The 23941-nt window shown below is 54.6% G+C and overlaps 1 protein-coding gene and 1 pseudogene across 2 annotated transcripts in view; one reads left to right on the top strand and one right to left on the bottom strand.

Moving 5' to 3' along the window:
• Positions 1 to 23941, top strand: part of GAS6 (growth arrest specific 6) — a 48694-nt gene that overhangs the window by 5718 nt on the left and 19035 nt on the right. The window contains exons 3-6 of the mRNA XM_050767016.1: positions 13283 to 13307; positions 14759 to 14821; positions 22487 to 22609; positions 23571 to 23693. Of these exons, the coding sequence (XP_050622973.1) occupies positions 13283 to 13307; positions 14759 to 14821; positions 22487 to 22609; positions 23571 to 23693 (334 nt within the window). The remainder of the gene's footprint in view (positions 1 to 13282; positions 13308 to 14758; positions 14822 to 22486; positions 22610 to 23570; positions 23694 to 23941) is intronic.
• LOC126940847 (uncharacterized) lies at positions 17505 to 19790 on the bottom strand (annotated as a pseudogene). The gene is made up of 2 exons (XR_007720935.1): positions 19712 to 19790; positions 17505 to 18841 (listed from the first exon to the last, which is right to left on the bottom strand). The product of XR_007720935.1 is annotated as an uncharacterized LOC126940847 (transcript).

Here is a 23941-nt window from a genome sequence, read left to right as displayed (position 1 = left end):
CAACCCTTTCCTGTGCCTGCACCTGTGCAGGTGCTTGTTTCTACCCGGTGTCTGCAGGCACTTGGTGCCAGGCTCCCCCAGGGCTTTCTCAGAGGCAGCCGAGTGCCAGGCCCTGCACACGACACCCTCACCCGAGCCGGAGAGCTTCACATCTGTGGAAAACTCTAATTAAAGACGTTTTGAGAAACGCTGAACGTCTCCCTTTGTTATTTAGGAACAAAACACCCTTTTAGGAAGCAAGTGCTTATGGCTTCGTTCTTGAGACTCTGAGTAAAGGGGCATTAAGCTTGCTAGCTGGGGCATGCTGAGCGCTTCCCAGGTTATGGTTTTACCCCAGAGCCATTGACAGGCATCCAGGTTTCCTCATGCTTCATTTTCCCTGTTTTCTAAGGTTAAAATTGAGAGCTGTGTCTTCAGTGCAAAGCTCATTGTTGAAGGGTTTCGTATTTGATGTTGGAAATGCTCTGGACTCTTCCGTGGTTTTTATATTCCAGTGATTTCATTGCAATCCTGGTGTGTAAATTTTCACCCTGACCAAGTGAAAGGTTCATTTTAAAAGTTTTAAAATACATTTTAAAGGGGAACTGGAAGTGGAGTAAATTAAGAACAGTATCCGTTTTGCATTTCACTCTGACAGAGGCACTGTCTGCTCTGACTGACTGGTGTTGATTAAAAGTATAATATTCAAAAGAAATAGTAAAGTATATTGAGCCTCGTTAATGTTCTACTAATTTTCTTGGGCTCTGTTTTCAAATTATAGGTAAAATATTTTTCCTTCCAGTGTTAGTGCCTATGATAAGAAAATACATTTTCTCCACATCTGTCCACAAACCTGCTAGACCCAGTTTTGTGATGACCTCCCCTTGGAACTTGGGGCTCCATGGAGAATACACAGCTTGACCCAGCCAGCACTCAGAGAGCCTGGGCCGGTCACTGCAGTGGCTGGATTCTCAGCATACAAAGGCCCAACGTTTGGCCAGGCTGGGACCGGCTCCCATCCAGGACCGACTGTCCACGGTATAGTAAAGCCACTCTCTGAGTCAACATTGATTCTTTTCAGAATTGCTAAGTTGACTATCCCTGCAGAATCAGTGAGGGCTGCAGTTTGGCATTCCTGCCCACTCCAAATGAGGGCAGCCCGGACACGGGAGCTCTCAGGGAGGCGCAGTGGGCTTTGGGTGTGCCTGGACCGTCCCCACCACACCTGGAAGATACTGTTCACTTCCTTTTTACACTTGTGGGAAATGCATGACAGTGTTTACAGACAGGCCGGCTTTCTGTTTATTTCAACCCGGACAGTTGAATAGCAGCAGATGATGAAACTGTCCTGTGAAGACCATGGTCACTCCCATTCTCAGATCCGTTGCTCAGCTCGTCCATCGCTCAGCTCGTCTGTTAGTCTGAAAGATGAATTGTACACGGGTCTTCCCGAGAGCGCTGTTCTCGGGGTCTCCATGTGTGAAGTTGTTACGTCCTCATAACAACGTGTAGCAGCTGTCACTGAGCCATTTTACAGATGTGGAAACTGAGGCCCTGAGAGGCTGAGAAGCCTGTGGAGGGCTACAGCGTGTCCTGGGCGTTTGAGCCCCACACTCTGTCATTAACTCCTGCGCTCACCAGGACTGGGGGAGAGCAGGATGTGGTAGCACCCCTGACCCAGCTGTGTGCTCCTCTGTGTGCAGGCGACTGTGAGTGTACTGGCACCCACGTGAGGGCTCAGTGGTGCTGGTGTGGGTGTGTAAAGCACAGGGCAGCTGCGGGGAGCTGGGTGAGTGTCAGTGGCTCGGAGTGTGAGTCCCATGAACACGGCCTGCCGGTGCGTCACGCTGGGCTACAGAGCCCGTGGCTCCACCGTAAATGGTGGTTTTGTGTTTGAACTTGAGTGTTGCTGCTCAGTGAGGCCAGAGGAAGGCACCCACCTGCAGGCCTGGCCGGTCCCTCACAACGCGGAAGGTAACCCGTCCACTGGAGACGTGTGTCCTGGACACTGGAGGAGTCCAAGTGACCTTTAAGTCTAACCCATCCTCAGAGCACCCCAGGTGGCTTTGGGGCCTGGGCCCGGTCATCTGGCCAAAGACCAGCTCAACTTGGATAAAGCTGGAGGAGAAGCCTGTCCCTCAGGCAGCTGCCGGGGCGTCTGTGATTTGTGCTTGTGTGCGCGCTTGGCGACTGTTAGTGGTGGTCGCAGTCAGGGCATCTGGTTGGCTTTACTGTCCTTACACCAGCTGGGCAGAGCTCAGGCCAGGAGCCCAGTGGGAGAGGCTGGGGCGTGACTCCCGGTGCAGAAGCGGCAGTGGCCCGCCGGCGTCCAGGGCACAGCTGTCCCTGCCAGGACCCTGCGGGTTGGATCTTTGGGCTGAGTCAGGCTTGATGGTGCAGCCACCCTTTCGAGGGAACTGAGCTGTCCAGCGTCCCATGGAGCAGCTGCCCTTGTATCTGGAGAGGCCGTGAATAAACCTCCCCTTTGTAAGCCGGGAACAAACACGAACTTTGCAGTCGTATTTGTCCTGGGATCATAGAACGTGGTGGCTGGCAAGACCCAGGTGTCCTCCCCTCGTGTGCTTCCGAGAACAGAGGCTGGTAGTTTATTGAAGGACTGGTCCCAGTTCGTTTTTTGTGGGGAAGACTCAGAGGGAAGCCCAGGCCCCAGACTCCAAGGTTAGCACATTTTCTTGGAGCGATCGACACCTCTTTAGGCGAACTTGGGTCCAAGACACGTGTGTGCGACCTGAAGCGTGGATACCGTGTGCAGGAGACGCCCTCACCGGAGGTGGGGACGAAGCCCACACGGTTCTAACTGCAGAATCACTGGCCCTGTGCTCACGACTGTTTTATTTTGCTGTTTTATATGATCAGAAAGTACACCATCTTGTTTTTCCCGAAGCATTTGCAGTGAGACATCCCACTTCCTCCCCGCGGCAGCTGTTGTGGGCACGAGGCTGCTCCCGGGACAGCGATGCCACTGGGGTCGGAGTGGGCACAGAGGAGCTCTCTTCCTTCCTCTTCCCCGCCCTCTGCTCCCCCGCAGACTGGCCTCTCTTTAGTCAGCGCTTCCCCAGGCTCCCTTCTCCCCACCACGTGCAGACAGTGGCTGTCCCGGGCCGCTCTCCTTGTAGTGTGTCTTGTGGCCAGCATCCCTCCAATCCGACAGCTGTGTGGCTTCCTGACTGGCTTCTCTCGGGGCCCCCAGGGATGCTGCCAAATGGCCAGAGACAGTCACTGCTCTGCACTTAAGAGCAGGCAGCCCTTGGTGGGGCTTGCTCTGAAAGACAGCAGGCCTTCCTCGCTGAGACCCGCGCTGGCCCAGGGCCTGTGGGGGCTGCGGCTCTGTTCCTTCACTGCGTTCACGCTCACATGCTGAATGTTGTGCACCATGGGGCACCCTGCTGGGGGCTGTCGGGAGTGTGCTGTGTGTCTGGGGCAGAGACGGGCAGAGTGAGTCTCAGCATTACTGCCATGCAGCTGCTGGAAGCCACTGGAGCTCCTCTGTCTCGTCTGCTACGAAGCCTGTGAGATACGCTGATGTGTGTCTTGGGGCTTCTGTGAGAAGAGCTTAGTTACCCACCGGTTCAGGCACCACGTCCGCGCTGTGGGGCAAGGAGGGGTGCGCACAGCTGTGCAGTCAGCTACAGAGGCTGTTCCCTGCATCCACAGCTGGCCTGGCAGTCACACCCAGGATGGGCTTCCAGGAAGAGGGCTCCCAGCAAGGGAGGGTGCACCTGGGCGTGAGCTTGGAGGAGGGCAGAGGCGCCTGTCACTGCTGACCGTGGGTGCGGATGGGCGTGCCGGCTGTACTGACTGTGCTTTCCTGGGGCTCGTCTCCCTCCAGGTCAGCCTGGGGTCCTCTGGGCCGGGGGCCGTGGGCCGTGGGCGCTGCCTCCTGTGGGCAGTGGGGTCAGCACTTCCACTCTGCTTGGGGCAACAGGCTGCTGCGGGTGTGAAGACTTAGGAAACAAATTCGGAAGGAAGGCAAGGATTTTACACTTCCCAAGCTAGAAGAACATGAATAGAGCCGGGCTGCCAGGCCAAGGGTCTGTAAGACGGCGGCTCTTCAGAGGCTCTGCAAATGCTGAGAAAGGAAGGCTCCCCAAGGGCAGTTCCTGTGGGTGTTACTCTGCGTTTTCTCATAGAAGTCGAGTTCTTGGAAGACAACATTATGGTCAAAGGGTTAGTGAATTCTTGTGACCGTTTCCCATGGAAAATATCAGAGAAAGTTATGGTGTTGATAAACAGTCCCTGCGCTCAGCAGTCTCAGCCCACTTGTCAAGTAAGATAAAGGTTTTTGGAAACAAAATTTATGGATGTTATTTGCTAAAGAGAGTAATGCATTCTTAGCACACTCTGAAAAATAACCACTATTTGCTGTGTGAATGCAGATGACGCTCACACGAAAAGATTTATGCAGGACTGACACTGGGTGTTTGCAGAGGGTTGTCCACGTTCACTGACCTCTGATCCTCACTGCGGCTCTGTGGGGACTGTGGCCCAAGGATGAGTGAGCATCAGGTCGGGCTGTGCCCTTAGTCCCCTGGCCGCCCCTCCCCACCAGGCAGAGACCTTGCTGGGCCCCAAGGAGTTAAAGTGTATTCAGAGATGAAGGCATTTAGGAAGTATTCTGGAACCTTCCAAACTGATTTTACCTGCGTGAGGTGCTTCCAGTTCATTGCACTTTGCGTCCAAAAGTGTTTCCTGTCTTCTTAACACGCTGCGTTGGGTGCCATCACCGTGTGTAGGTTTTGGCCATTTTTAAAAAGTGAATGGGCCCTCCCGGGGTCTGGTTTGATCGAGAGACCCCTGGATACCCTCACCAAGCTGCAGGCGGGTAGGCAGGGGCCCCAGAGCAGGCCCAGGGGAAGAACCCCCCAGCGCCTTGGAGGGTCTGTTCACGTGCTGGGTCCTGCTTGATTCCTGTGGCAGTGTGGGGAGGTCACCCCACCTTGTTCGGAACCACAGCTGTGGGTGAGGAAGCCTGTCCCCAGGTCAAAGGTCATTTGGGGGTTGGGACTTGAGAACCACAGTGCCCTGCTGGTAGGGTTGCCGCACGGGCGGCCAGGCTACAGCCTGGTCCCCGAGGCCCACCCATCCTGGGGACTCCGTGTGCAGCTCTCTGCCATGCTTGACCTTTGCCCTGTGGGTGGCTTTGAGCGAGGGAGACCTGGGTCTGGTGGTCGGCAGGGCAGGGGCGGTGGTGGACTTGGGTCTTTGTGACACTGCACCAATTCCCATGGGTTCTGCCAGCACCCACTGCTCTCCTGAGCAGATCAAAGGCAGCAGAGGCGACGCCAGGGTCTGGAGGTGGCATCCACTCATCAGACGCTTTCCATAGTTTTATAGCAAATTTTGGGCCTCATGTTAGACCCCAGCCAGACCAAGCTCCTGTCCTGGGGCTCAGCTCCCTCCAAGCTGCTTCAGGTTGTTTCTCCATACTTACGAAACCGAAAGGCAACAGGCGCCGTCAGGGAGGCGTCAGAGGAGGCACCGGCTCCACTGTTTACACCGGGATGTTCTGCAGACGGGGCTCCCAGCCTCGGCGGCCCCAGAACCCCCCACAGGGACATCCAGTCTCTTGGCTTCCGTGGGCCACATTGGAAGAAGAAGAATTGTCTTGGGCCACACATAAAATTAACACTAACAGCTGATGAGCTAAAAAGAAGGTCTGTGCCTAAATCTCTTCTTTTAAGAAAGTTTATGAATTTATGTTGGGCCGCATTCATGGCCATCCTGGGCCGCTCGCAGTTGCTCCAGAGCCTCGGGAACGCGGGCCGAGCACCTGCCCTGCTTCACCCGGGGACAGGGCCCTGTGCTAACCAGGAGGCTGCTGCCCTCTGAGTTGTCCCTGCCAGGAACAGCAAAGTGCACAAACCTCCGAGAGACCTAATGGCTGCGTCCTCCATGCAGTGGGCACCACATTTGCCACCTGGAAGTGCGGGTCTGGCAGATGTCAGGTAATAACAAGGATGTAAATTTTAAAATCACGTGGAGTTTGTAAACTTGAGGAATTATAGCACAAACACTTCCCTATTATTAAATTAAACAGACTGGGAGCATTGATTTCGACTTTTCTTCCAAGTACTTATCTATGATTTAAGTGAAACTAGCATTTGGTGCTTTGTTGGAGTGAAAACTGCAGGACCTTGCACCTGCTCACTCATTCATTCATTCACCCACCCACCCACTCATTCATTCATTCATCCACCCACTCATTCACCCATCCACCCACTCATTCACCCATCCACCCACTCATTCATTCACCCACCCACCCATTCATTCATTCACCCATCCACCCACTCATTCACTCACCCATCCACCCACTCATTCATTTATTCACCCACCCACCCATTCATTCACCCATCCATCCACTCTCACCCATCTACCCACTCATTCATTCACCCATCCACCCACTCATTCATTCATTCACCTACCCACCCACTCATTCATTCACCCATCCACTCATTCATTCACCCATCCAGCCACTCATTCACCCACCCACCCATTCATTCACCCACCCACCCATTCATTCACCCACCCACCCACTCACCCATTTGTTCATTCACCTGCCCACCCACTCATTCATTCACCCATCTACCTACTCATTCATTCACCCATCCACCCACTCATTCATTCACCCATCCACCCCACATTCATTCACCCATCCACCCACTCATTCACCCATCCACCCACTCTCATTCACCCATCCACCCACTCATTCACCCATCCACCCACTCACTCATTCATTCACCCATCCACCCACTCATTCATTCACCCATCCACCCACTCATTCATTCACGCATCCACCCACTCATTCACCCATCCACCCACTCATTCATTCACCCATCCACCCACTCATTCATTCACCCATCCACCCACTCATTCATTCACCCATCCACCCACTCATTCATTCACCCATCCACCCACTCATTCATTCACCCATCCACCCATTCATTCATTCACCCATCCACCCATTCATTCATTCATTCACCCATCCACCCATTCATTCATTCATTCACCCATCCACCCACCCACTCATTCATTCACCCATCCACCCACCCACTCATTCATTCACCATCCACCCACTCATTCACCCATCCACCCACTCATTCATTCACCCATCCACCCACTCATTCATTTATTCACCCACCCACCCATTCATTCACCTATCCATCCACTCTCACCCATCTACCCACTCATTCATTCACCCATCCACCCACTCATTCATTCACCTACCCACCCACTCATTCATTCACCCATCCACTCATTCATTCACCCATCCAGCCACTCATTCATTCATTCACCCATCCACCCACTCATTCACCCACCCACCGAGTCATTCACCAACCCACCCATTCATTCACCAACCCACCCATTCATTCACCCACCCACCCATTCACCCACCCACTCACCCATTTGTTCATTCACCTGCCCACCCACTCATTCATTCACCCATCTACCTACTCATTCATTCACCCATCCACCCACTCATTCATTCACCCATCCACCCACTCATTCATTCACCCATCCACCCACTCATTCATTCACCCATCCACCCACTCATTCATTCACCCATCCACCCACTCATTCATTCACCCATCCACCCACTCATTCATTCATTCACCCATCCACCCACTCATTCATTCACCCATCCACCCACTCATTCATTCATTCACCCATCCACCCACTCATTCATTCACCCATCCACCCACCCACTCATTCATTCACCCATCCACCCACTCATTCACCCATCCACCCACTCATTCATTCACCCATCCACCCACTCATTCATTCACCCATCCACCCACTCATTCACCCATCTACCCACTCATTCATTCACCCATCCACCCACTCATTCATTCACCCATCTACCCACTCTCATTCATTCACCCATCTACCCACTCATTCATTCATTCACCCATCCACCCACTCATTCACCCATCCACCCATTCATTCATTCACCCACCCACCCATTCATTCACCCATCCACCCACTCATTCACTCACCCATCCACCCACTCATTCACTCACCCATCCACCCACTCATTCACTCATCCATCCACCCACTCATTCACCCATCCACCCACTCATTCATTCACCCATCTACCCACTCATTCATTCACCCATCTACCCACTCATTCATTCATTCACCCATCTACCTACTCATTCACTCACCCATCCACCCACTCATTCATTTATTCACCCACCCACCCATTCATTCATTCACCCATCCACCCACTCATTCATTCACCCATCCAGCCACTCATTCATTCATTCACCTACCCACCCACTCATTCATTCACCCATCCACCCACTCATTCATTCACCCATCCAGCCACTCATTCATTCATTCACCCATCCACCCACTCATTCACTCACTCATCCACCCACTCATTCATTCATTCACCCATCCACCCACTCATTCATTCACCCATCCAGCCACTCATTCACTCACCCATCCACCCACTCATTCATTCATTCAGCCATCCAGCCACTCATTCATTCATGTACCCATCCACCCACTCATTCACTCACTCATCTACCCACTCATTCATTCATTCACCCATCCAGCCACTCATTCACTCACCCATCCACCCACTCATTCATTCATTCAGCCATCCAGCCACTCATTCATTCATTCACCCATCCACCCACTCATTCACTCACTCATCTACCCACTCATTCATTAATTCACCCATCCAGCCACTCATTCATTCATTCACCCATCCACCCACTCATTCACTCACTCATCCACCCACTCATTCATTCATTCACCCATCCACCCACTCATTCATTCATTCACCCACCCATCCAGCCACTCATTCACTCACCCATCCGCCCACTCATTCACCCATCCACCCACTCATTCACCCATCCACCCACTCATTCATTCACCCATCCGCCCACTCATTCATTCACCCATCCACCCACTCATTCATTCACCCATCCACCCACTCATTCATTCACTCACCCATCCACCCACTCATTCATTTATTCACCCATCCACCCATTCATTCATTCATTCACCCATCCACCCACTCACTTACCCATCCACCCACTCATTCACTCACCCATCTACCCACTCATTCATTCATTCACCCACCCACCCACTCATTCATTCATTTACCCATCCACCCACTCATTCACTCGCCCATCTACCCACTCATTTATTCATTCACCCACCCACTCATTCATTCACCCACCCACCCACTCATTCATTCACCCATCCGCGCATTCATTCACCCATCCACACATTCATTCATTCACCCATCCACCCATTCATTCACTCATCCACCCATCCACCCACTCATTCACTCATCTATTCACCCACTCATTCACTCACCCATCCACGCACTCATTCACTCACTCATCTATCCACTCATCCACCCATCCACCCACTCATTCATTCATTCATTCACCCATCCACCCACTCATTCATTCATTCACCCATCCACCCACTCATTCATTCATTCACCCATCCACCCACTCATTCATTCACTCATCTATCCACTCACTCGTCCACTCATCCACTCCTTCCTTCATTTATTCATCCATCTCCATCCATCCAGTCACCCATCCACCCACCCGTTCATTCAGCTATCCATCCACTCGCTCGCTCATCCATCCATCCATCCACCCACCCATTCATTCAACTATCCGGCCACTTGCTCATCCATCCATTCACTCCTTCCTTCATTTATTCATCCATCTCCATCCATCCAGTCACCCATCCACCCACTCATTCATTCACTCATCTATCCACACACACATCCACCCATTCACTCATCTATTCGCCCACCCACTCATTCACCCACCTATTCTTTCATTCATTTATTCATCTACCCACTCTGTCATCCACCCATTCATTCATTCATTCATCTATCCATCCACTCATCCACCCACTCACTCATCCATTCATCTACCCACTCATTCATTCCTTCATCCATTCACTCACTCATCCACCCACTCACTCATTCATCCACCCACTCATCCATCTATTCACTCATTGTTTTATTCATTCATCCATCCATCCATCCACTCTCCCATCTATCTACTCATTTATTCATTCACCCACTCAGTCATCTATCATCTCATTCATTTATCCATCCATCTCCATTCATTTACTCAGCCATCCACTCATTCACTCTTTCATCCACCCACTCATCCATCTATTCACTCATTGTTTTATTCATTCATCCATCCATCCATCCACTCTCCCATCTATCTACTCATTTATTCATTCACCCACTCAGTCATCTATCATCTCATTCATTTATCCATCCATCTCCATTCATTTACTCAGCCATCCACTCATTCACTCTTTCATCCACGCACTCATCCATCCACTCATTCATTTGTTCATTCATCAATCTCTATCCACACATTCATCCATTCATTCATTCCCATTCACTCATTCATCCACTGACTCATTCATTCATTCATTCATCCACTCACTCATCCATCCATGCATCTGTCTGCTCACTCATCCATCCTACTCACTAATCTATCCACCCATTCCCTCATCCATCCATTCACTCATCCATCCATTCATTCATCCATCTGTGCATTTGTCCATACATGCATCTATCCATCTATCCTTCCATCTGTTCACTCATTCATCCATTCACTCATCCATCCATCCACCTACTCATTCATGCATCCCTCCGCCCATCCACTCATTTATTCACCCATCCATTCTTTCATGCACTCGTCCACTGTTCATCTGTCATCCATCCACGTGTTTGGTGATGGCTCCTGAGGCCTCTGGGGGACAGTCAGTACCAGGCTCGATGCTAGGCAGGTAGATGTTGTCTTTTTCCTCTTGAAGCTTCAGCTGACAGTGCAGTGGTTTGCTCGCTTATTTTTATCTGTAGCTATTCGAATAAAACAGAATCAGATCCCTAGGGAGAGGATTTCCAGGGGCCAAATGGCGCCATTTCCAGCCTGGGAATCCCAGCTTCTTCCCACTGTTGCCCTCACCTAACCCCAGCACACCAACCCATTACCACAGGTCTCGCTCTTCCTAGGTCGAGAAGAAAGAGAGTCAGTGTCTGTGTAAGGAGCTCCTGGTTCTAAATCTCGGCCTCCTGAGTGGTGGCCTCTGCTCCATGGGGACTCCTGGGGGTGCTGCCCTGGAGAGTCGGCGAATGCAGAGCTTCAGGCCAAGGTTTATGCACCTGAACAACTTGTAGTGCAGACAGGGGCGGGAGGGTTGTGAGAACAAAGTGCTCTGTGTTTGGTTCTGCAGGTCAGGGAGCTTATCTGGGTGCCTTTACTCAAAGCCATTTCTGGGTCTTACTTCTTTGGCCAGAATGTTCTAAGGGCGACGTGAAGTGTCTCTTTCTCTTGGGAGTGTGTAGCGTTTTTAGGTTTATTTGTTGAAGCTTTACTCTTGCTCAGGATTTAACGGTCTTTCCCCTAGATCACAGGTGGAATTGACACATGCTTTCTGCCTCCATTACCGCCTCAAATAATCAAGCATGCAAATTAGGATACACTGCCCAGAGTTGTAACCCTGTGGTTTCAGAAACCCCATTCCCATAGGTATGGCTGACTGAGAGGAGATTGGCATAATTTTTCCATGAATAATGCCTTTTTGCAACAATAAAACTTGGTATTAATACAGATTACACATTAAGTAGTATGACTAGTCTTGATTTTGAAATATAGGACATGCTATAAAGCTGTGGTAATGCAAGCATTTGTGTATAGTTAGGCCGTTTGCTCACTAGTTCTTAGTTGTTTTCAATCCCTGGCTTCCTAAACCTGAAAGGACACCTTTTGCATCTCTCCTAAGTCTTTTGTTTCAGAGCCAGAGCCTCCCGCTTTGAGACAAAGCCCCATCACTTCCCTTCTCCTTCCAAGCTGGGGAAGCTGTTGCTGCCCCGTGCTGCCCCAGACCTCCACCAGGGCTCACTCGTGTTGCTGGTCACCCCTTTTCTGGAGTTTGCCATGACTAAAATTGGAAGTGAGAGAAATGAGGGCAGGCATATGAGGGTGTGTGTTCCAGGTCTGAAGCCCTCCTGACCTCCAGGGCGGCCGCCCTCCAACAGACACATGAGCTGAACACCAGCTCACCCTGACCCTTCCTTTCTCTTAACGGAGTAAGATTTTAAGAGCATCCAATCTCTCCTGGAACACAACTTTGTGAAAACACATCCAAGCAGGCCTCAGGAAGGTGTTGGCAGGGCAGGGGTGGGGCCCTCCAGGCTCTTCCCACAAAAGGTGTGGCGAGGCCAGCAAGTGTGGGAAAGAGGTGGGAAGGACGCAGAAAAGCCGTGCAGAGCCAGCACATGAAGCCAGAGGCGCGTTGCACATGGCGCTGGGTACTGCCTCTGCCCGCCACTCTGCAAAATGCTACCAGTGCCTGCTAATCCTGAACCTCGCGCCTCCAGGCGAATCCCACACCATCCTGAAGCCAGGTTTCCTCGTTCCTGATAATGGGATTAAAAAGACCTTCCTGGGTGTTGTTTGTGAGGGTTTCATAAAATAGTGTGAAAATGCTGACTCATACGCAGCATGGAGAGGCCGCTGGGACTATTCTGCCATGACTGTGGTCTCTTGGTTTAGAGCATTCAGGGCCAAACTGCTGGCATGGTTGACCCTAAGCTGAAGATTGGAGGCTGCTTTAACCAGGCTGTGGCCCTAGAATCTGGGCCATGGCAGAAGGATCCTGAAGAAGTTTCCGGCTGGCCTCTGCTGGCCAAGTGACGGGCAGGTGGTTCCAGGACTCGGCAGCTCACTTGTGTCGAATGTGGACCTCGTCGGCGTGCTTTCATGGATGAGAAGACCCTTCGTTACAGCCTCCATGCCTCATCCAATACCAGTTTTGTTTCACCAATACAATGAGTGCAAATCAATGCCCGTGTGCCAAAAGGAAGGTCTTTGGGGTTTTGAGAGACCTTTGTGTCAACAGGGAACTGAGGTCTTTGGGTTCTAGAGACACTGATGTCAACAGGGAACTAAGATTGGAGTTTTACTTGGAGGCGTTCTCGTTCTCCTGGACAGGCCTCTCCGCTGGACACACAGGGTGGTGCTTCCTACGCAGCTGGAAATGGCCCTGCCTTTGCTTGTTGGTCTCACAGCAGTCGTGCTAATGGCTTCGTAAGCGCCCGTCTGCAGGAGCCAAGTCGGCAGCACGGCAGCTTCCCGGGTCACTTCCCTTCGGTTCCCTGGGTGGGGTGGCCTCCGGCCACCGTGGAGCAGCCTCTGATTAACCGGCGGATGCTTATGTTGCTTAGAGACCCTCGTAGCGTGCCAGTCAATGCTTGCCTTTTCTCTTTCTTTTTCCACAGGACTATTTTTACCCGAGATACTTAGGTAAGTCTCAATCACTTCTCTACCCTGGTTTTCGTAGAGGCATAGTTGGGGGGTACGTGTTTCATGCTGGAGGCATCTCCTCACCACGTAACTCTTGGAAGGAAGATTCTTAATCACACGGTGCACGTGGAACTGTCCAGAACATGCAGGTCAGAAACACAAGATTCTCTGTTTATTTTATACCACAGCTTTATTCCGTGTTAGTGAACCTCAGGCGAATGCCGTTATCTGCAAACCCCTTCTCTGAGTTGACGCCAGGCTCAGCTCCATGTCAGGACATGTAATGGACTTTGTCTTCCAGTTTTCTGATCTCAGCACTAAACACTTCTGAAGTCACTGAGGACCCCAAAGGGGTCCATGTTCATGTGGGCTGTACGGACTGATATTTACCGTATTCTTAATTAAAACCAAGAACACTGAATAGTGTTTCTGTTTAATTTGAAGAACAGGAATGCACAGACGTTATCTCAGCCATCAGAGCAGCTGGTGCATGCGGGGCGGCCTCCGGAGACCCCCAGTGTACACTTGAGAAGGGAGGACAGCAAGAAAGGGAAGCCCAGAGACCCCGGGTCAGCCTGTTTGACTGACACCGTCTCAGAGCTCCTTGAGTGCATTTCACGTAGAAGGAGAGAAATGTATTCCAGGGTCTTCCTTTTTAATGTTGCAAAGTGCATTTTAGTAAATGTCCTCGTAAAGGGTCCTTCCCCGGGTCCATATCTGGAACACACACAGTGGGTCTGGAACTGGCCCGGAAAGTCCAGGCGCCAGCCTGGGTGTGCTGGGACTGAGTTCTGAAGCAGGGGATGGCCAGCTGTCCACGGCACCGCCGCAGGAGGCCTTCCGCTGTGTGTCCATGCCTTTCTGCACCTGCATAAGCAACAGTAACCCACCGAAGGGCCAGGTCGAGAGGCCCCGCACCGTTCCGCACAGTCTTCGTCTCGGGCCATCCCTGGATGTGCGTATGCCGGGCCTCACCTCCCCCGGCCGCCCTAGCGGGATGTCCACTGTCAAGCCGTGTCCAGCCAGCCAGAGAGCACGCAGGGGCTTTCTCTAAAGCAGAGTGGCTTTCCAGTTAAGGACAGCGTTTCCCAACAGGGGTCAACTTGAAAATGAAGTTTAGCTTTCTGAGTACTATCAGGAAACTTAGTGAACACTCCCGGTGATTCTCCCGTATGGCGGGAGGAACCCCCTCGAAACTGCGGGCAGTGCTTTAAGCACTTGACAGGTGTGGGTGCCCAGCTCCGCTGAGTTGCTGGAGGCGGTTTCCTGTTTGTCGGGGTTGGGGCTAAAATGTTTTGTATGAACACAAGCTAAGCGGCATTGTTTCTGGAGGATGATAGCACCCCAGGTAAGGAGAGTAACTGCCTCTCCAGAGCTTCTCAGAAGCAGAGGCTTTGCAGTCCGTCCGGTCTCGTAAGGATGACTGACATCCATTCCCTTTCTTCCTGCAGGCTGCATCGAAAAGTATGGGTCTCCCTACGCCAAAGACCCAGGCTTCGCCACCTGCGTGCAGAGTAAGTCAGCCTCCTTTCCTGGGAGCACTGTGGCTTTGGATGACTTTAGGCTTGGCTGTGGTTTGTGGAGGGCCCTGAATAGTTCTGTTTTTTTTTTTTTTTTTTTTTTTTTTTAGGTTTGATTATCAGATTCCTTTCTCTTTTTTTTCTTGTTTTATTTTTTTATTTTTTAAAAAATTTTCATTATACTTTAAGTTCTAGGGTACATGTGCACAATGTGCAGGTTTGTTACATATGTATACATGTGCCATATTGGTGTGCTGCACCCATTAACTCGTCATTTACATTAGGTATATCTCCTAATGCAGTCCCTCCCCCCTCCCCCCACTCCACGACACGCCCCGGTGTGTGATGTTCCCCTTCCTGTGTCCAAGTTCTGTTTTTCAAGGAGCTGTGGTCTCTTCCTGAGGCCTGCTCCCTTTTCACCAAACTTTCTTTTTTAAACAAGTAAATTTTGACGTTTTTAGCAATAGGCAATAAATGCACATGGAACAAAATGTAAATACTTCACAGGGTGTGATGTGGAAGCCCGTGCCCGCCTCTGAGTCAGACACCATTGTAGTTACAGTTCCAAGAATCTTGTGCTTAGACATGTAAATATGCGTGAGCAGCCTTCCACTCTTCACGTGCATGGCAGCTTAGCACACGCGGTCTGTCCCGTGCCTCTGCGACTCTGTCGGCGCAGGAGACCCTCTCTTCGCGTCTGTCTCCCCTTCACGCTGGCATTTCCAGCTGGTGCCATCACGCGGGCTTAGCCCATGCGTGTTGGCTGACGTCCAGTTTATTTCCAATTTCCATCGTTATAAACAAAACTGGCGAGACATCCTCATGCACCTGTCGCCTCCCACACGTCTGAGTGCGTCTGCGGGATGCGTTCCCAAGGATGGAATTGCAGAGGCAGTCCTCCTGTTTCCTTTGGATACAGATACTGCCAAATTATCCCAGAGCCGGCCTCAGCCGCCGCCCCTGCAGGGGAGAATGAACGGCTTTTTTAAACTTTTGATCTCTTCCAACGTAACAGGTGAGAAATGACATCAGTCATTTCAGGTTTTTGTTTTGTTTTGTTTTTTAACTAATGAGTAAAGCTATACTTCCTAGGTTTAAAAACTGTGTATTTCTTTTCCCGTAAACTGTTGTTTATATTTTTTGCCCATTTTTCTCAATGTGTAGGTGTTTGCAAATTAGCCATTGGTAGTAAAGTTATCAAGCATTTTTTTAGCTTGCCACAAGTCTTTTTTATTATTTTAAAATTATCATAGAATAAGATTGATTATTTTGGGTGTCCTGTATGAATTTTAACATACCTGCGGCACAACCCACACAGCTCCCCTCACACTGGGTCTGTGGTCCCCTGGCGACACCGGTGTCTGGTTTTAGATGAAAGGCCACCTTGGTGCGTCCCTGTGGGCGCTGAGAACGGAGGCGTGGCAGTACAGAGTCGTCCTGGGAGAGGCAGGAGTCTCTTCCCAGGCGTGGCTTTGGAACCAGATCCCAGTCGGCAGAAGGAGTCAGAGGTGGCTCAGTCCCACTCCCCAAACCCCATGAGCTGTCCGTGGGCGTCTCTAGGCTTCCCAGACTTGGATCACAGACCCCAGCCCAGGAGCCACAGACAGACGAAATGCTCAGTGTAAACATGGGATTGGGAGGGTGGCCCTGCCTTGTGGCCCAGCCCGCCCTGACCTGCAGCCACACACAGTAGCCCGGTGCCACGTAGGGCCCAAAGTCTGCATATGAGGCGGAGGCTCCTGTGCGCTCGGAGGAGACAAGCAGATCCTGCCACACATGGTTTATCTTAGTGATTGCTAAACCAGTCTCTTCTTTTAAATTCTGTTTTCACACTTGTTATGTTCTCTTAGTTCCTGGGCTTTAGGCTTCTCCCCAAGATGACAAAACAGTTATCTGCTGTTAGGTGTTTTCATCTGTGATCCGCCTGTAATTTCTTTTGGCGTGATAGACGAGGGGATGTAGACTGCAGGCACAGTTCCTGCCCCAGCACCACACATTTGAAGTCTGTCTCGTCCCCGTTGCCTCGCCGGCCTCCATCCTCACGTCCCCGGTGCCTCGCCGGCCTCCGTCCTCGCGTCCCCGGTGCCTCGCCTGCCTCCGTCCTCGCGTCCCCGGTGCCTCGCTGGCCTCCATCCTCACGTGTTGGGTATTTGGGAGATTTCTGCCGGGTTTTCCACAGGCCGTGGCCGCAGCTTTAGACTTGGCCTCATGCACGCGGGTGGGTCTCCTATGCCCTCCTCAGCCTTTTTTCTGGTTATCTTGCTTATTTTTTAATACAACTAGACTTTAAAAAATAGTCTTAAAAACCTAAAAAAGCCCTTTTGATATTTTTAACTGGGCTTGCAATTCATATATTGGAGACTGTCTGAACAGCGTTGTGCTTTCCTCACCCCGGCACCGTCCTGTCCGTCCCTTGGAGCACTTTTCTTCCCCTGCGCCCCGTGCTTCCTTTGCCAAGTTCACTTCTGGCTATTTGTAGCAAAGAAGGCCGTCCTTTCCACGGCGTCGCCGCGCTTGCTTGCGGGATGAAGATGACTGATTGCTACATGTTCATTTCTGCTCCCGCCGCCCAGTACAGTTATCTTGTTTCGGTTTATTATTTCCTTTGTGGCATCAGCATCCCCGAGTGCGGCCAGCTGGGGAGAGGAGGGCAGGGTCAAGATCCTTGAGTTTGTTCCCTGTGTGATAGGAAGAGAATCTCTTGCTGTGGCTGCTGCCAGAGGCAACACATGCAGTTTATAACAGGTCCACCTGCCCCAGGCCAGAAGCTCCGGCCACTCTCCCTGAGCCGGCCCTCAGAGGCTGCCCTGCCTGTGGCCTGGGGCTCTCAGCTTCTCCTCCAGAGCACATGGCTGGGGCCTCTGATGTTTGAGTGCCTCAAAAGACACCTGGCGGTGAGGAAGGTGCTTTGGGGGCCACAGCAGGCAGCCTCACACTCCCCTGGGAAGGCGCCTCTGGAGGACACGGCTGGGGCAGCCTCGCACCCTGTTCCTGTTCATCAGTCCCTCGTGAAAATTCTCTGACTTGGTGCTCACGGTGCTGTCCTGGCTTCAGTTCACTGGTTATCGGTTATTGTGAAATTAAAGCCATAGCCCCACAGAGTCCCAATTCAGCCCCAGACAAGCCGGCCCCCAGCGGGCCTTGCATGGGAGCCTGTGGCCCTCGGGCTGTCCCAGGATCCAGGCGGCACGGTGGACGGAGGGAGGAGGCCTGGGAAGAGTGTAGGCTGCGTTCCCGGGTGCCCCTGAAGAGCCTCTGCTTCCATTTCTTTCCTTTCCCATGGACACATCCGGCCTCTACACGGCTGAACACTCCCGTCCTGCCCTAGCGGCCGTTTGGTGCTTGGATTTCTCGGCTCCTTTGGCCCATGGGTTTCCCCAGGAAGGTCAGGTCCCCACAGGCTGTGGCCCAGGCAGCGGTCACTGAGCCCCGGCTACCAGGATCCCCACCCCCACCACAGGGAGCGTCCCCTCGCCCTTCCCTCAGATGGATAGGGCCCTGGTCCTTGCCTGTCACCACCCAGGGAAAGGCCCTAGCTGCCGGCACTGGCTTCAAATTCCAGCCACAGCCATGGCTGCTCCCTCCTGTCCTTCAATGCAGTCATGGGCGGAGCTGAGATAAACTTCACCTCCTGAACTCTCTGCAGGCGCCAGTGCCCAGGGCATGACCAGCCAGACCACCGACTCCCTAGGCCCAGCTTGCGGGATGAGGGTCAGAGAAGTGGGTGCCCGTCAGGGAGCTGGGCGGGGTCAGGGAGGTGGGTGCCCTCTGGGGCCTGCAGAGGTTTCTGTCTCTGTTGGTTTCCCTGCTGTGTGGAGGAAATTCCACAGACATCTGCTGGGCACCAGCTGAGTGTCCACCCCTCAGATGTGGTTCCGTCCTCACATCGTAGAGGTATCAGTACATGCCCAACAGGGAAATAAATGAGTTGGGGGAGGCCCCGGGGTAGGCGGCCATGAGACTGGGGACCACTTAAGAGCTGGGCACCCGGCAGGAGCAGGCACTGTCCTCAGCCTCACTGTCCTCAGCCTCACTGTCCTCAGCCTCGCCGTCCCTCAGCCTCGCCCTCCCTCAGCCTCGCCCTCCCTCAGCCTCGCCCTCCCTCAGCCTCGCCCTCCCTCAGCCTCGCCGTCCCTCAGCCTCGCCGTCCCTCAGCCTCGCCGTCCCCAGCCTCGCCGTCCCTCAGCCTCGCCGTCCCCAGCCTCGCCGTCCCTCAGCCTCGCCCTCCCTCAGCCTCGCCGTCCCTCAGCCTCGCCGTCCCTCAGCCTCGCCCTCCCTCAGCCTCGCCGTCCCTCAGCCTCGCCGTCCCTCAGCCTCGCCGTCCCCCAGCCTCGCTCTCCCTCAGCCTCGCCGTCCCTCAGCCTCGCTGTCCCTCAGCCTCGCTGTCCCTCAGCCTCACTCCTCAGCCTCGCCGTCCCCCAGCCTCGCCGTCCCCCAGCCTCGCCGTCCCCAGCCTCGCTCTCCCCCAGCCTCGCTCTCCCCCAGCCTCGCTCTCCCTCAGCCTCGCTGGCCCCAGCCTCGCTGGCCCCCAGCCTCACTGGCCCCAGCCTCACTCTCCCTCAGCCTCGCTCTCCCTCAGCCTCGCTCTCCCTCAGCCTCGCTGTCGCTCAGCCTCGCTGTCCCTCACCCTCGCTGTCGCTCAGCCTCGCTGTCCCTCACCCTCGCTGTCGCTCAGCCTCGCTCTCCCTCAGCCTCGCTGTCGCTCAGCCTCGCTGTCCCTCAGCCTCACTCCTCAGCCTTGCCGTCCCTCAGCCTCGCCGTCCCCCAGCCTCGCCGTCCCCAGCCTCGCTCTCCCCCAGCCTCGCTCTCCCCCAGCCTCGCTCTCCCTCAGCCTCGCTGGCCCCAGCCTCGCTCTCCCTCAGCCTCGCTGTCGCTCAGCCTCGCTGTCCTCAGCCTCAGGGACACAGGTCTTTCCAAAGGGCATTCCAGGCAAAGTCAGGACTAGGTTCCCAGTCCTTCACATCACATGGGCAGGTGTCCACTTCTGAAATGACTTTAGTCTCTAACCAAACATTGTAAGTGGCAGCGCACAGCATCCCTCCACAGTGGGGGCCTCTTGAGGGTCAGGTTCTGGTGCCGGAAGGTTGGGCCCTGCACAGGCCGCCTGCCCTGCATGTGTCTGACTCCCTCCTGCCCCCAGAGCCTCTTCATCTGAGGCCAGAGTGGCGAAGTGGACGCGCCCCTCGTTTCTCTAGTTCAGGCCGGACCTCCCCCTTCCAGGCCCTGCTGTGATCACATTGACGTCTCCAGACGTCCTGCGGACACAGCACCCAGGTACAGCCGGGCCATGGCAGGGTCAGGGATGGGGCCCCGGCCGGCTCCTGGTGGCTGTGCTGATGCAGAATCCCTGGTCCTGGTCCTTGTTTCCTCAGCCCCAGCCCCTGTGTGCTTCAGAGTAGAAGGCATTTATAGCGACCTGCTGAAAATAGCGTCTTAGAAATACTTCGAGACGTGAGCTCTGTCCACACCTGCAAGTGTTCTGTTGGCAGTCATTTGTGCAAAACAAGCAAACTGGAGGCGTATGGAGGAAACTGAGGCAGATGGAGGAAACTGTGAGGTGTACAGAGGAAACTGAGGCGTATGGAGGAAACAGGCATGTGGAGGAAACTGAGGTATATGGAGGAAACTGAGGTGTACGGAGGAAACTGTGAGGCGTATAGAGGAAACTGAGGCGTATGGAGGAAACTGAGGCATATGGAGGAAACTGAGGTGTACGGAGGAAACTGTGAGGCGTATGGAGGAAACTGAGGCGTATGGAGGAAACTGAGGCGTATGGAGGAAACTGAGGCATATGGAGGAAACAGGTGTATGGAGGAAACTGAGGCGTATGGAGGAAACTGAGGCATATGGAGGAAACAGGTGTATGGAGGAAACTGAGGCGTATGGAGGAAACTGAGACGTATGGAGGAAACTGAGGCGTATGGAGGAAACAGGTGTATGGAGGAAACTGAGGCGTATGGAGGAAACTGAGGTGTACAGAGGAAACTGAGGCGTATGGAGGAAACGCTATGAGGCATACGGAGGAAACTGTGGGGTGTACGGAGGAAACTGAGGCATGAGGAAGAAACTGGGGTGTACGGAGGAAACTGAGGCATGAGGAGGAAACTGGGGCATACGGAGGAAACACTGTGAGGTGTGTGGAGGAAACACTGAGGCATGCGGCGAAGCATCGCAGGAAGAAGCCAGTGTGGTTGGGCAGCTTTCCCAAGAAGTCTGGGACTTGTGTCCGGGCTTCTGGTGAGCTCGGTGCCTGGACCCGCCTGGGAGGACAGGGGCTGTGTCTGTGCTGGCCACACGCAGTGACTGGATGAGCTGGAGGAACACAGCTTCGTGAACCACAGACCCGCCTGCCGCTCACCCTGGCACCAGGCACCAACCAGTGCAGGTGGGAGGGAAGCAGCTCCTGCACTGACAGCCGAGCCCGGACCCTCTGTTGGAAACGCCACGTTCCACGGACCTGGTGGGAAGCATCACCTTGGGAGCCTCAGGAACGGAAGCGACACGCTGGCAGTGAGATCCCATCCGTTGAAGACTCGATGTGCCCCCACCAGAGCTGACCTCAGGATGGCGCTGGCCAAGTGCTCTGGGGCCCTGCTGGCCCGGCCTGCGCTTTTCCCAGGGACTGGTCCTTATTGAACTTGTGTGGAATCAATGGACAGGAGCCTCTCTCAGCCAGCGGGGGCCCTACCCAGGGTTCCCCACGGAGCCGTGTGTGGCTAAGCTGAGCGTGGCTGAGTCCTCGTGTGGGGCGGAGCCGAGCGTGGACCGCGCCCCTGAGCACTGCCACGCCCAGCCCTGAGCTGCTGCTGCTCGGCCCGCGGCCGTGAAAGGGTTCTTTGAGCTCCGGGCGTAATTGTAGTTCTTCCTGCCAACTTCCTGGGGCTCAGGCTTGCGTAACCGCGCTCTCGGGGGCTTCCCTGCCTGCCTCTGGGACGTGGGTTCGGTCCGTGTCCTGGAAGCGTTTGTGAGCAGCTCCCGGTACGGGGGACTCTTTGGGAAGCAGCTGCACTGGGACGGGTTCCTGCCCTCAGGCCCCCACCCACCCCCCTGCCCTCTCGCCCTGCAGGAGCTCAGCCCAGGTGATCGCCCTGAGAGAGGGCAGCACACATCTGGCCTAAAGCCGTCAAGACACGTGGAGGGGGGCGGCTAAGAAGAAAGAGGGGGCTTCCTGGAGGACCCCTCCGGCAGTGCAGCCTGGGCTCGGGGTCCTGTCCGCCATGCCCGGCCGGGAGAGTTCACCAGAAATGGGCTGGGGCTGGCCACGGAAGGCAGAGTGTTTTGAGTCCACCTGGAAGGGCCCCAGGTCAGCTGGGGGTTCTGTTTGCCTGCTCCCCGGGAGGTCCGAGCTCCTGGGCCTCGCGCCAGGCGGTTCCTGCTCCTTTGCCCTCGGCCCTTCCCACCTCGCCCGTCGGGCCTGCCGGCACTCCCTGCCAGCTGATCTGAGTTTTCCTGGAGCCGGCCCCAGCCCGCTAGCCTGTTCTGTCAGCCCTGGGCCAGCACAGGGGGCTCGGGTGCCTGGGACCCGCCTCAGCCTCCGCCTCTCAGCTCCTCCGGGCTGGACCCGAGGCACCATGGCTGCCCCATGGCTGCCCCACTCCCAGCTGCGTCGGGGACAGGGGGGCAGCTGAGCATGATTTTCCACTTTGTGTCCCCAATCAGACCTGCCTGACCAGTGCACGCCCAACCCCTGTGATAAGAAGGGGACCCAAGCCTGCCAAGACCTCATGGGCAACTTCTTCTGCCTGTGTAAAGCTGGCTGGGGGGGCCGGCTCTGTGACAGAGGTAAGACCCCCACAGCCACGGGAGGCTGAAGACAAAAGCAGGGTCTCCCTCCCTCTCCAACCCTGTCCTGATCCCCACTCCTCACTCCCACTCCGGGCACAGCCGTCCTCAGGCTACTCTCTGACAGCCCCAAGGCGGCTGCAGCCCTGAGGTATCCTGGAGCCCCAGAACTGGGAGGAGCTGCGGTCTCCTCTCTGGGAGCAGGGCTGGAATGAAAGGAAACGCCAGGTGGTGCCTCAGCGCCCACGACTGAAAGGCGGGGGAGAAATTTCACCTCTGACCGTCCTTGAGTGCAGACCTGTGGTATCAGTGAAGACCCTGGAGGAAGAATAGCTCCAGGGCCTGGTGGAGACCCATAGTGGAGAGTCCAGCAGGCCAGCCTGTCCGCTTTGGCAGGTCCCACCCCAGAGGTGACCTGGGAGAGCTTCACTCAGGAGTGGCCAGCTCTGGCCTGGCCTTGTCTGTCCTCAGGCACCCAGAGGTCACTCCTGGCCTACAGCCTCTTCCTGCAAGCACGTGGGCATCCAGGGAGCTGAGCCCTGTGGCTGTGACTGCCAGCAGCTCCCCGGGCTGAGACCACAGCAGGGGATCCCCCGGTGACTGCCAGCAGCTCCCCGGGCTGAGACCACAGCAGGGGATCCCCCGGTGACTGCCAGCAGCTCCCCGGGCTGAGACCACAGCCCTCCCATCATCACCTCCACACGCAAGGCCAGGACCAGGGACCCTGAAACGCTGGGGCTGCTGAGGGGGGTGTGAGGTCCGAGCCCTGGGGACCCTCCCTGCTCTAGATGGGGGCTGTGCACCCCTGGGCTCCCTCCCTGCTCCAGGGCTGGGCTGTGCCTCCCAGCCCCGGGGTCCCTCCCTGCTCCAGAGCTGGGATGTGCACCTCTGGGATCTCTCCCTGCCCTAGACGGGGACTTTGCACCCTTGGGCTCCCCTTCAGGCCTGTGCTTGTTCCCAGATGTCAATGAATGCAGCCAGGAGAATGGGGGCTGCCTCCAGATCTGCCACAACAAGCCGGGCAGCTTCCACTGTGCCTGCCACAGCGGCTTCCAGCTCTCCTCTGACGGCAGGACCTGCCAAGGTAAGGCCCTGGGGTGAGGCCTCTCTCCTCTCCCCACCTTCTATTTTTGGTCACATCTGCGCTTCTGCAAGAGGCTGCTGCTGGCTGGGTTCCTGTAGTTCGGACGGGATGGGGCATCCTGCAGAGACTGCACAAGCCCAGGCGAGCCGCAGCACAGGGAGCTACTCGGCACCACGTCAGGATGACTCACCCGGCATCTGAGGGCCAGAACTCAGAGGCCACACTGCTGGCTGCAGGGCCTCGTCCCG

This window comes from Macaca thibetana, chromosome 17, assembly GCF_024542745.1.
Source record: "Macaca thibetana thibetana isolate TM-01 chromosome 17, ASM2454274v1, whole genome shotgun sequence".
Lineage (NCBI taxonomy): Eukaryota > Metazoa > Chordata > Mammalia > Primates > Cercopithecidae > Macaca > Macaca thibetana.
The sequence above is the reverse complement of the archived record's forward strand: the minus strand, read 5'-3'. Positions and strand labels throughout refer to the sequence as shown.